This window comes from Schistocerca gregaria, chromosome 4 (assembly GCF_023897955.1).
Source record: "Schistocerca gregaria isolate iqSchGreg1 chromosome 4, iqSchGreg1.2, whole genome shotgun sequence".
NCBI classification, from domain to species: domain Eukaryota; kingdom Metazoa; phylum Arthropoda; class Insecta; order Orthoptera; family Acrididae; genus Schistocerca; species Schistocerca gregaria.
The window spans coordinates 449,375,975-449,388,493 of NC_064923.1; the positions used below are offsets into that span (position 1 = coordinate 449,375,975).

The window sequence follows — 12,519 nt, forward strand, 5'->3', positions numbered from 1 at the left end:
AACCACAACACCCCAATTCAGTAGTTAACCTTTCCTCCAAACCCCTCTCCCAATCCGAAACCTCTGTCCTATCCAAAGGCCTCACCCTCAGCCCCACTCCCAGGTTCAACCAAACTGCCCTTGTCAAAGATTTACTGTCCTACACTCGTACTCTCTGCTGGAAATATCACTTTGCCACGAAGAAAAATAATCCTGATCCCACTCCTAATGATCCAACTCCCCAAGACACTATCCAAATTGAACCCTGCCTGGAACAGTTCCGTCCTCCATCACAGCGGGACCCACCTCCTCTTCCTCAAAATCACCCTCTCCAAACCTTCCAGGAATTTCTCACTTCCAGCCTTGCCTGTCAATCTTTCTTGAAAAACCTTAATCCTACTCCCAACATCACCACAGCCGAAGCCCAGGCTATCAGTGATCTGAAAGCTGACCGATCCATCATCATTCTTCCGGCTGACAAGGGTTCCATGACCGTGGTACTTGATCGTCGGGAGTATGTGGCTGAGGGACTGCATCAGCTTTTAGACGACTCTACATACAAAGTTTGCCAAGGTAATCCCATTCCTGATGTCTAGGCGGAGCTTCAAGGAATCCTCAGAACCTTAGGCCCCCTACAAAACCTTTCACCTGACTCCATCAAACTCCTGACCCCACCGACACCTCGCACTCCTACCTTCTACCTACTTCCTAAAATTCACAAACCCAAATATCCTGGCCGCCCCATTGTAGCTGGTTACCAAGCCCCCACAGAACGTATTTCTGCCTACGTAGATCAACACCTTCAACCCATTACATGCAGTCTCCCATCCTTCATCAAAGACACCAACCACTTTCTTGAACGCCTGGAATCCGTACCCAGTCTGTTACCCCCGGAAACCATCCTTGTAACCATTGATGCCACTTCCCTATACACGAATATCCCACATGTCCATGGCCTCGCTGCAACGGAGCACTTCCTTTCACGCCGATCACCCGCCACCCTACCTAAAACCTCTTTCCTCGTCACCTTAGCCAGCTTCATTATGACCCACAACTTCTTCACTTTTGAAGGCCAGACATACCAACAATTAAAGGCAACAGCCATGGGTACCAGGATGCCCCCTCGTATGCCAACCTATTTATGGGTCGCTTAGAGGAAGCCTTCTTGGTTACCCAAGCCTGCCAACCCAAAGTTTGGTACAGATTTATTGATGACATCTTCATGATCTGGACTCACAGTGAAGAACAACTCCAGAATTTCCTCTCCAACCTCAACTCCTTTGGTTCCATCAGATTCACCTGGTCCTACTCCAAATACCATGCCACTTTCCTTGACGTTGACCTCCATCTGTCCAATGGCCAGCTTCACACATCCGTCCACATCAAACCCACCAACAAGCAACAGTACCTCCATTATGACATCTGCCACCCATTCCATATCAAACGGTCCCTTCCCTACAGCCTAGGCCTTCGTGGCAAACGAATCTGCTCCAGTCCTGAATCCCTGGACCATTACACCAACAACCTGAAAACAGCTTTCGCATCCCGCAACTACCCTCCCGACCTGGTACAGAAGCAGATAACCAGAGCCACTTCCTCATCCCCTCAAACCCAGAACCTCTCACAGAAGAACCCCAAAAGTGCCCCACTTGTGACAGGATGCTTCCCGGGACTGGATCAGACTCTGAATGTGGCTCTCCAGCAGGGATACGACTTTCTAAAATCCTGCCCTGAAATGAGATCCATCCTTCATGAAATCCTCCCCACTCCACCAAGAGTGCCTTTCTGCCATCCACCTAACCTTCGTAACCTCTTGGTTCATCCCTATGAAATCCCCAAACCACCTTCCCTGCCCTCTGGCTCCTACTCTTGCAACCGCCCCCGGTGTAAAACCTGTCCTATGCACCCTCCCACCACCACCTACTCCAGTCCTGTAACCCGGAAGGTGTACACGATCAAAGGCAGAGCCACGTGTGAAAGCACCCACGTGATTTACCAACTGACCTGCCTACACTGTGACACTTTCTATGTGGGAATGACCAGCAACAAACTGTCCATTCGCATGAATGGACACAGGCAGACAGTGTTTGTTGGTAATGAGGATCACCCTGTGGCTAAACATGCCTTGGTGCACGGCCAGCACATCTTGGCACAGTGTTACACCGTCCGAGTTATCTGGATACTTCCTACCAACACCAACCTATCCGAACTCCGGAGATGGGAACTTGCCCTTCAATATATCCTCTCTTCTCATTATCCACCAGGCCTCAATCTCTGCTAATTTCAAGTTGCCGCCACTCATACCTCACCTGTCTTTCAACATCTTTGCCTCCACACTTCCGCCTCGACTTACATCTCTGCCCTTACTCTTTGCCTTTAAATATGTCTGCTTGTGTCTGTGTATGTATGGATGGATATGCGTGTGCGTGTGTGTGTGTGTGTGTGTGTGTGTGTGTGTGTGTGTGTGTGTGCGTGTGCGTGGGCGCGCGCATGCTCGCGCGACTATATACCTATCCTTTTTTCCCCCTAAGGTAAGTCTTTCCGCTCCCGGGATTGGAATGACTCCTTACCCTCTCCCTTAAAACCCACATCCTTTCATCTTTCCTTTTCCTTACCTCTTTCCTGACGAAGCAGCCGCCGGTTGCGAAAGCTCGAAATTCTGTGTGTGTGTTTGTGTGTTTTATTCATTGTGCCTATCTACCGGCACTCTGATATCGGTTAAAATCTATATCTACTAATTTAGAGAACAGTCTTGTTGCCTCAAAGCATTTTAACATCTGTGCTGCACTCATTCACACAGCATTATCCACATTATCAGCAAATAAAGTACATTCAACTAAAATGTCATTTATTATCAGTTATACATAACAAGCACAGCACTGTACCTCTGCACATCATACACAGTGAATTCACTTGGTAAGTGTATCTTGAAGACGGATTAAGGCAAGCCATAGAATAATCTGCATTTCCCCCCCCCCCCCCCCCCCACCCCCCCTCTTTAGACAAATCAGTGTCTCTCTTATACTCTGTTAATTTTCAAATGATACTGATCACATATCAACCAGATTCAGTGACAAGTCCAACCCCTGAGAAGGAATGATATTTCATCCACACCAAGTGCCATTAGCTCTGCATTTAATTTGACTGCAACTCTCTGTGTCATTCATTAGAAACTGAAGAGCATTTGTTCAAAAGTAGATAAATGCAAAAATTAAAATTTTTGAAGAAATGCATTTTCTAAACATACTGAAATACTAATTACACAAATAATATCATTCAACATTTATACTGTCTTTGGAGGCCTGATTCCGACTGTTTGTTTGACTTTTCTAAAATTTTCATTGTTTATATGAGAGTAGAGGGACAAAGTTTCCAGTTTTTTTTTTTCAAAAGGCAATTAATGCAAAGATGGAAGTTAAAAGTTTTGTTAATATAGACATTTGAAGTGATTTTTTCTTGATCTTTTTTACCTTTGACATTCGTTATACAGAAAGATACTTAATGGTTCATTTTGCATAGAAATAATGCACTACAAAGTAAAATTTTAGTGTCACACTTTTCCATAAATGGTTTATAAGCAGAAGTGCAAAAGAGAAACAAACTTTACTGAAATACAACACAAAATACTGGCTGCAAGAATACTAAACTGGAAATCTATTGATCACTTTCAACAATGGCCTTATAAGTTTTAAGTTATTCTTTTTGTTTTCCATGCTGACCATGTCCTCCTTTTCTAAGACTGCTGCATTCCTCAAGTTCTAGTTGCAGTTTCTGAATTTCCATACCTCAACCTCTAAAATACTGCCATTGTTAAGAGACCAATACTGACAATACCTTCTTCTTAGACTTTTCATAAGCCATCACTCACTGAACAGTTATTCTGAACAACATCTTAGGTCAGAGGCCTTTTAGTATATTGACTTGAGATCCTTTGTTTCCCAATCTTTATTGAGTATCTTAGTGGTGCCACGTTGTTCCAGCACTTCATAGTATTCAGTTGGTGCAAGAATATCTGGTAGTCATTTTCCACTCTACCAAACACACTGTCAGGAAGCATATAACTGTGGCTACAAACAGGGCAGTAATGTACCACATGGTACTGCCTGGTCATATTTTTTTTCCCTTTTGCTATACTTTATCGAAACAGTATTCTTGCTTTTTGCTTCTTTCTTGGTGTACCTTTGTTTTGGCGATGTGATTACCACAGAATTTAGTAATAATTTTTCCTGGTTAGTTTCATGAATTTTTCTGCTTTCTTCCATGAAGGCCACTAGCGTGCATTGACTGGTACAGTGTTCAGAAAATAAATGAACTTCATTTGGGCCCTTATCTGGCTGGGGTGACTCAAGGTTGCTGAGAAGATCCAACAGAGCAGAGGCTGCTTGGCTGCATCCTTTCAATCCTTCTGTTTCAAGACAAGTATAAAATGCAATCTTTCTCTGTGCTGGGGAATGAATCTTAATGCACAAACTGTATAGCCAAACCTGTCTTTTGCAGAATACTTCACCTACAGAGAACTCTGTTACTGGCTGGTTATTAAAACTACTTTAACCACATTAATGCATAGAATGTTTTTGCACAGAGTTTGTGAAACCTGTGGTTTATTATTAATTGATCCTTTGTTCCCAGATCTTTTTCTTTTTTTAATTTCAGTATACCAATGTTGCATGTTGGGCATGTATATTTAAGGGAGTTTTAAATGACAAAACTGTACTTTGATAAAGACCTGATGCTTCCCTTTATGAGCAGAAATGTTTCCACATTCTGACTCTATTCAACTCGGATGGTAAACTTCCTCTTTTGGCCGTTTTCCTTGAATAGTGGTTCTCTCTACAGCTATATGTTTTGATATCATTCTTTACAACTCATGTAACTTCCATATTTTTAATAGTGCTGCAGTCCCTCCCTCAGTAGCTTCCCGTTACATGAAATTTACAAGTCAAATTTGAGAGTCTGTCTTTGGACATCTCTGATCTTGCCTGAAATGTTGCGACACACACGGTACTGCCTGGTCATATTTTTTTCGCTTTTGCTATACTTTTTATCGAAACAGTATTCTTGCTTTTTGCTTCTTTCTTGGTGTTCCTTTGTTTTGGTGATGTGATTACCACAGAATTTAGTCATCATTTTTCCTGGTCAGTTTTGTTTAAGTTATTTACATGACAATAAAAACTGTCATATCATCATAACTGAGATCAGCTGCTTTGCATTATTTTCTTCCTAAGGCTTTTGGGTTCACTGGTATGCCTGGTGGCCGATCTGTTTCAACAGGTTTCTGCACGAAACTCTCTCACATCATCATCGACAATGATATCCAACATTTTTATCCCCCCCTCAGGTTTCTCACAAGCAAAGCACAGTTTGCGTTTATCAACTTTTGCTTTAACTGGCTGAGAGCAAATACCAAGTTCTGCAAAAACTCAAAGTTTTCAAAACCTTATAACAACAGAAAGTACTAGATTTTGACCAAAGTGTTTCAATAAGTCATACATGCAACAAGCTTGATTTGCAACCACAAAAATACAAACTTAAAAAAACTGAAGATTTATTGGCTTTTTAACAAAAGACTCCACAACTGTGAAAGTCAGCTCTACAGGTAATCATTTAACCATGCAGAATCACAATCATTAATATGAAATTATATTGAAAAGGTACATCTCTTTTGTGGGCACAATTATGAAATGTTATCTATTTCAGACTACTAGAGAAATTGCTTCCTAACATGTTCAACATGGAGTTCTATCCACAATATTCATATAAAAACATATGAGATTAGTATTACATAAGCTTTCTTTGCTCACAGCTTCCGAAAGCAAATAGAAAAATGACTTTGCAATAACATAGAAAGTAATTAATTTTTTGGGTTTTCAAGATATAATTTGTTTTTACTTTAATCTTGGGTTGTTCCCAAAGCTTATGCTAGTACTGTTCAGTATCCTTTCTGTAAGAGACAATATTCTATTAGCTTTAAAATTAACTAATTCTACTTAACAGCAATTTGAAAAGGATAGATTACTACTCAGTAAATACATACAGACAGAGACAGACCACAAGCTATCAGCTGTCAGTTATGACACACACACACACACACACACACACACACACACACACACACACACACACAAAGCATAACTCATGCACTGATGCTGATTCTTGTCTCTGGGCCCTAAAGTTCCAACTGCAACTGTGCTTGATGTGATTAACAATCTTTGTTGGGGTTGATAGTGGGGGGTGCAGAAAAGTTGTGGGATAGGGGTGGAATAGCAGGAAACGAGTAGGGGAAGATGCTAGTGCTGTTTCTGGGTGTGTGAAGGAATGTGGTGGGGACACGATAATAGGCTGTTAGACACAGCATTGGGAAGCCGTGTAGAAGGGGGGGGGGGGGGGGGGGATGGCAACAAAGGGGAGAAGAGAGGTGAGGAAATAGTGAAGGTGAAAGGGACTATGAATGTGCATTGGTGGTATAGAAGGTATATGTAGGAAGCAGGAATGAGTCTAGGCAGGTGGAGGACATAGACTAGTGAAAGTTGAGGCCAGGGAAGTTACAGAAATGAAGGATATGTTGCAGAAAAAGTTCCCATCTGCACAATTCTGAAAAGCTGGTATTTATGGGAAGAATCCAGATGGCATAGGCTGTGCAGCAGTCATTCAAGCACATTGTGTTGGGTGCCTTGCTCAGCAGGTGGGTTGTCCTGCTGTCTCTTGGCAACAGTCTGACAGTGGCCACTCATATGAACGGACAGCTTGTTAGTGGATATGTCCACATAGAGTGAGGCTCAGTGGTTGCAGCAAAGTTGGTAGATCACACACCTGTCTCACAGGTGACCCACCAGGGTTCGATGGGGTAGGAGAGGGCTGTCTTACTATCTTTTTAATTTGAGCACTTCATTCTTGGCCTTCGAGTCCTACTGTTTCCTCTTGGTTCTTGTACATATTGTATACTACCTTTCTTCACCTACAGCTAACTCCTATTTTTCTCAGATTTCCAATATATTGCACCATTTTACACTGCTGAATGGTTTTTCTAGGTCAACAAATCCTATGAATGTGCTTTGATTTTTTCTTCAGTCTTGCTTCCATTATCAGCTGCAATGTCAGAACTGCACCTCTGTTGCCTTTATCTTTCCAAAAGACAAACTTACCACCGCCTAACAGATTTTCCAGTTTCTTTCCCATACTTCTTCATATTATCCTTGTTAGCAATTAGGAAGCATGAACTGCTTAGCTGATTGTGAGATAATTCTTGCAGTTGTCTGCTCTTTCTATCTTTTGAATTGTGTGGATGATGTTTTTCCAAAAGTCTGATGGTACATTGCCAGTTTCATACATTCTACACACCAACATGAAAAGTAATTTTCTTTAACTTTCCCCAATGATTTTAGAAATTCCAATCACAATGTTATCTATCCCTTCTGCCTTATTTGTCTTCCAAAGTTCATTTAAATTCTGATTCTAATACTGGTTCCCCTAGCTCTTCTGTATCACCACCTGTTTCTTCTACTACGTCATCAGACAAGACTTCCACTTCACAGAGGACTTAACTGTACATGTTCCACCTGTCTGCTCTCCCCTCTGCATTTAACAGCGGAATTCCCATTGCACTCTTAATCTTACTATCTTTGCTTTCAATTTCACTGAGGGTAAAGGTGTAGTCAGTTCTTCCGACAGTCACTTCTTTTCAAGTTTTTTACATTTTTATGCAGCCATTTTGCCTTACCTTCCTTACAATTCCTGTTCATTTCATTCCTTAGTGAATTGTATTTCTCTATTCCTCAATTTCCCTAAACGTTTTTGTACTTCCTTCTTTCAACGATCAGCCGAAGTATTTCTTGTATTACCCACGGTTCTTCACAATTACCTTCCTTGTTCTTATGTTTTTCTGTCCAACTTCTGTGACTGCCCTTTTTAGATATGTCCATTACTTCCAACTGAGCTATTCACTGTCACCGTACCTATAAAGCTTCAGAGAACTTCAAGCATATATCTTCATTCCTTAGGATTTCTGGATTCCAATTTTTATTGCACTGGTTCTCCCTGGTTAGTCTCTTGAATTTCAGCCTACTGTTCATCATTACTGAATTGTGATCTGAGTCTATATCTGCTCCTGAGTATGCCTTACAATTGAACTTCTGATTTCAGAATCTCTGACTGACCATGGTATAATTTAACAGAAATCTTCCCTTATCTCCCAGCCTTTTCCATGTATACCTCCTCCTCTTGTAATTCTTGAACAGAGCATTCCCCTGATAAATTTTCCTTCCATGCTCTACACGTCTTCTGCAAGCACACTACCCAGTCCGGCAAAAAGATCACTGCTCATCTAATACACAGTCAGAGTCAGGCCTTACCATGTGATGATGACCAGTAATAACATGTCCACCATGGCTGTGTGTGTGTGTGTGTGTGTGTGGTGTGTGGTGTGTGTGTGTGTTTGGCTAATAATATGTAGCAGTCTTTTTCTAATGTGCCTGCCTGTCACTTAATATCTCTTCTAAGTGGTGAAGAGCACCACTATCCAATTCCTATCCTACCCACTGTGTTGCTCCTCGTCAACCTTCATAGCACTCAGACCCTGCCTAGAAGATCTTTTCAACTTGTCTCATCCTCAAAAACGTCCTATCAACACTCCAAATCCAGGGTCTAAACACTCCTGGAACACTGTTATTAGACTTTCTACCAAAATTCTCAGCCCCGAAGAAGTTTCAGACCTATCCAAAGGCCTCACCGTTAGCCCTACATCCAAATTTAACCATATTGGAGTCGTCAAAGACCTACTATCCCTACCCTGCAATTGAAACACTTCTCTGCCACCAATCCCTCCAATCAAAGCCAACCTAATTCCAACACTGAATCCTGCCTCTCCCAGTTCATACCACCATCCAACCATGATTCTTCCACCCAACTGCTCCCTAGTCACCTTCCAAGAATTCCTTACTTTCAACTTGGGATCGCCATCCTTTCCCAGGTTCCTTCCTAAGAACACCAAGTATTCAGTAGGAGAAAGATCTAATCAACCTCTCTGCGAACATAGGCTCCACCACTGCCATGATGAGTGATAGTGAATGCCTCGCAGAAGGTGTCTGCCAACTGTCTGACTCATCTACCCATAAACTCTGCCAGAGTGATTCCATCCCAGAACTCCAACAATCTCCAATCCCCACTTAAAGTCTTAGGCCCTTCTCAGAACCTCTCCCCAGAATCCATTTCCTTCCTCACCCATGTGACATCTCATATGCCCACCTTCTACATGCTTCCCAAAATTCACAAACCCAACAATCCTGGACACCCCACTGTATCTTGTTATTGTGGCCCCACTGAAAAGATTTTGGCAATCACAGAACGACACCTCCACCCAATTGCTCGTAATCTAGCCCCCCATGTCAAAGATACCAGCCACTTCCTTCAATGACTCTCCACCAACCCCTCCCCTTTACCTCCTGGTTCCCTACTAATCACTATCACTGCCAGTTGCCTATACACCAAAATCCCTCATGCCCATGGTCTTGCCACAACTGCACACTGCAATCCTCAATGTCCTATGGACTTCACACCCGCTACCTTATTGCTCATATGCCTAACTTTATCCTAACACAGCACTAGTTTTTCTTTGAAGTGAAGGTATACAAATAAATACACAGCACAGCCATGGAAACCTGCTGAAAGTTCCATCAAGGCCAACTACAAAGGAGTGCCACATTAGTCACCCAGTATCACCCTGGCTTGTAACAACTCAACCACATCTATCATTATGGCTTTGATCAATCATATGCCCTGAAATGAGGGATATCCTACTCATCCCCCCTAAACTGGTGTTCTGTTGCTCACCCAACCTCCACAACATCCTAGTCCATCCCTATCCCATTCCCAATCCCAACCTCTTGCCACAGGGATCATATCCCTGTGGAAGATCAAGGTACAAGACTTGCCCAATCTTCCCACCCAGCACTTCCTATTTAAGATCCATCGCAGGCTTATCTTATTCTATCAAAGGCCAGTTAACCAGTGAAAGCAGTCATGTTGTATGCTAGCTCTGCTGCAATCATTGCAAAACTTTTTATATTGGTATGACTACGAACCATCTGTCCACTAGGATTAGTGGTCACTGACAAACTGTGACCAAGAGCAAAGTAGACACCCTGTGGCACAACATGCAGCTGAATATAACATGCTTGATTTCAATGGCTACTTCACACCCCGGGTCATCTGGATCCTCCTCTCTACCACCAGCTTTTTGGATCCTCCTCTCTACCACCAGCCTTTCTGAACTGCACAGATGGGAGTTAAGTTACAGCACACTGTCTGCTCTTGAAATTATCCCAGCCTCAACCTGTGGTAACCTACTGCCCTCACACCCTCCACCCAACAGTTACTGCCCCCTCTGTCCTGTCACGTTCTCCCTCTTCACATCCCCTCACCCTCATTATTTGTCGCCCTCTGTGAATGCCCACTACTTTCCCTTCCTTTGCTCTTCTCCATTTCTACTCCCCATTCCCCCTCCTGACACTGTGCCTGGCAGTCTTGTCAGGCCACCATCTGGACCCTGCATATCCCACTAGACAGTGCTCTTCTCTCTCCACACCCATACCCTGCCCCCCCCCCCCCCCCCCCCCCCGCACTTTCCTCATCCTACTCCAGACTACTATTCAAATGACGGTCGCATTTCGATCCGGTCGAAGTACCGATGATAGAGCTCATGTGGTGTGAATGTGTGTGTGTGTTTTTTTTTTTTGTTTTCTTTGCTGAAGAAGGCTTTGGCCAAAAGCTATCATCTGTAACAGTCTTTTTGTTGTGCCTGTTTCAAACACAATGAGTCATCTTTCCTGTTAGAAGCAATCTATTCCTCTCCTAATATTGTTGGTATTCCAACAGGGAGTTTCCATTGTCTAAGTAGCAATCTATCCTTTTCATATTGTTGTTATTCCATCCCAGATTTTCCAGTGTCTGATTCTTCCTACATCTACTGAAAATATTAATATACAAATACATACCATTTTTTTGTATTTATCAGAAGACAATGATCCTTGCTTGAACTCTTCAATCAGCTGCATTGTCTCTTTAGCAACATCCATAGTAGAAGCATCAGTAACAGCTGATGAAGGTTGCAGAACACACCACAACACAATGTTCTCTAGAAGAGGATAACTTTGTATCATTTGTGCTTTATGTTTTTCTGGTAAAAGTGGGTACAATCGCTTGATTAGTGATATTATTTGCACCACCTCTGGCCTGTATCCAGAAGTCCAATCCAGTAATTTTAACATGTCCACTAATAACATTAAGTGATGTAGACACAAGTCTGGACTGCCATACCTGAAATATTAACATTCACAGATATTTAGTGATATTGTTTGGAAGGACAATTATAATAATCTAGTATCCCCAAATAAAGTACAATACAAAAATGATTATGGAGTACACCAACTTGAGAGAATTCACAATTTACTCTCTAAATAAGTGATAATGTGTAATATGTCCACACACTGATGGGGCAAATCAAGAGACACGTATCTAAAATCAAAATTAAAATGAGGGCAGTACTGCTGTTCAATATTTACCTCCACAAGGTGCAATTCCTAGCACTATCAAAACATACACTTGAAGTAGAGAATGGTCCCTCTCACCCAGTCTCAGAGTGGCTCGCCTCTATTTCAGCCTTTTGCGAACAATCCTCTCTCCTCCATGAATAAGGAAACAGTAGTTCCGAAAGAGTAGTAGTACTATTTTCTAACATATGTTCTAAAATATTTATTGTACCAGTCTCTGTTTCAATTAGCTACACTTCATCATTAGTTTCTAACAATTTGGTAATCATCTTCAGATCTGGTTACTCCCAAGTCTTGAAAAGTAACAACTCTTTAAAAAGAACATAGTCATGAGTTGTGAAATAAAAGGCACACCACAACAGTACATTTGTAACAACATTCTGTAGCATCTAGCATTTGAATATAATGCTGCATGCCACGGAATGTTGTCACAAGTTTACTATGGTGCTGTTGCTTTCATTTGAGAGCTTGTGACAATGTTGTTTTTAAAGAATGGTGCTATGTGAGTGCCCACTGCTGTACTGCAGATTTGTTTGTAGGTGATACCTTCAACGAAGAAGTGATTGTAGTTGACCAGGAAGGAGGTTGTAGGTTTGGTGTCATTCCGGTACTGGTAAAGGTAGTGTTCAATAGTGGCAAGGCCATAGACACTGGGGATGTTAGTTAGAGGGAGGTGACATCAGAGATGACAAGTGGCAAAGTGGAAAAGAAACACCAACTGCAGAGAGTTGGCAGAGGAAATGGTATGTGTCTTTTGTACAGAAGGGTAGATTATGGGTAATAGGCTAAAGCTGTCTTCTTCATTTATTAAAAAAAAAAAAAAAAAAAAAAAAAAAAAAAAAAAAAAAAAAAAAAAAAAAGATATTTGCCGAAAATGTCAATTTCAAATTTCTTAAAAATTTTCCAGACCATTTTCTTTACTTCTTCCACAATGTTGTCAGTAACTGATGCACTGGGGCATCCAGGGCAGTTGTCATCTTCAACATATTCTCAACCC

The 12,519-nt window shown here is 42.0% G+C and overlaps 1 protein-coding gene across 1 annotated transcript in view; it reads right to left on the bottom strand.

The window, feature by feature from the left end:
- LOC126267459 (uncharacterized protein C1orf112 homolog) overlaps window positions 1–12,519 on the bottom strand; it is a 127,059-nt gene that overhangs the window by 23,275 nt on the left and 91,265 nt on the right. The window contains exon 11 of the mRNA XM_049972729.1: window positions 10,968–11,289. Coding sequence (XP_049828686.1) covers window positions 10,968–11,289 — 322 coding nt within the window. The remainder of the gene's footprint in view (window positions 1–10,967; window positions 11,290–12,519) is intronic.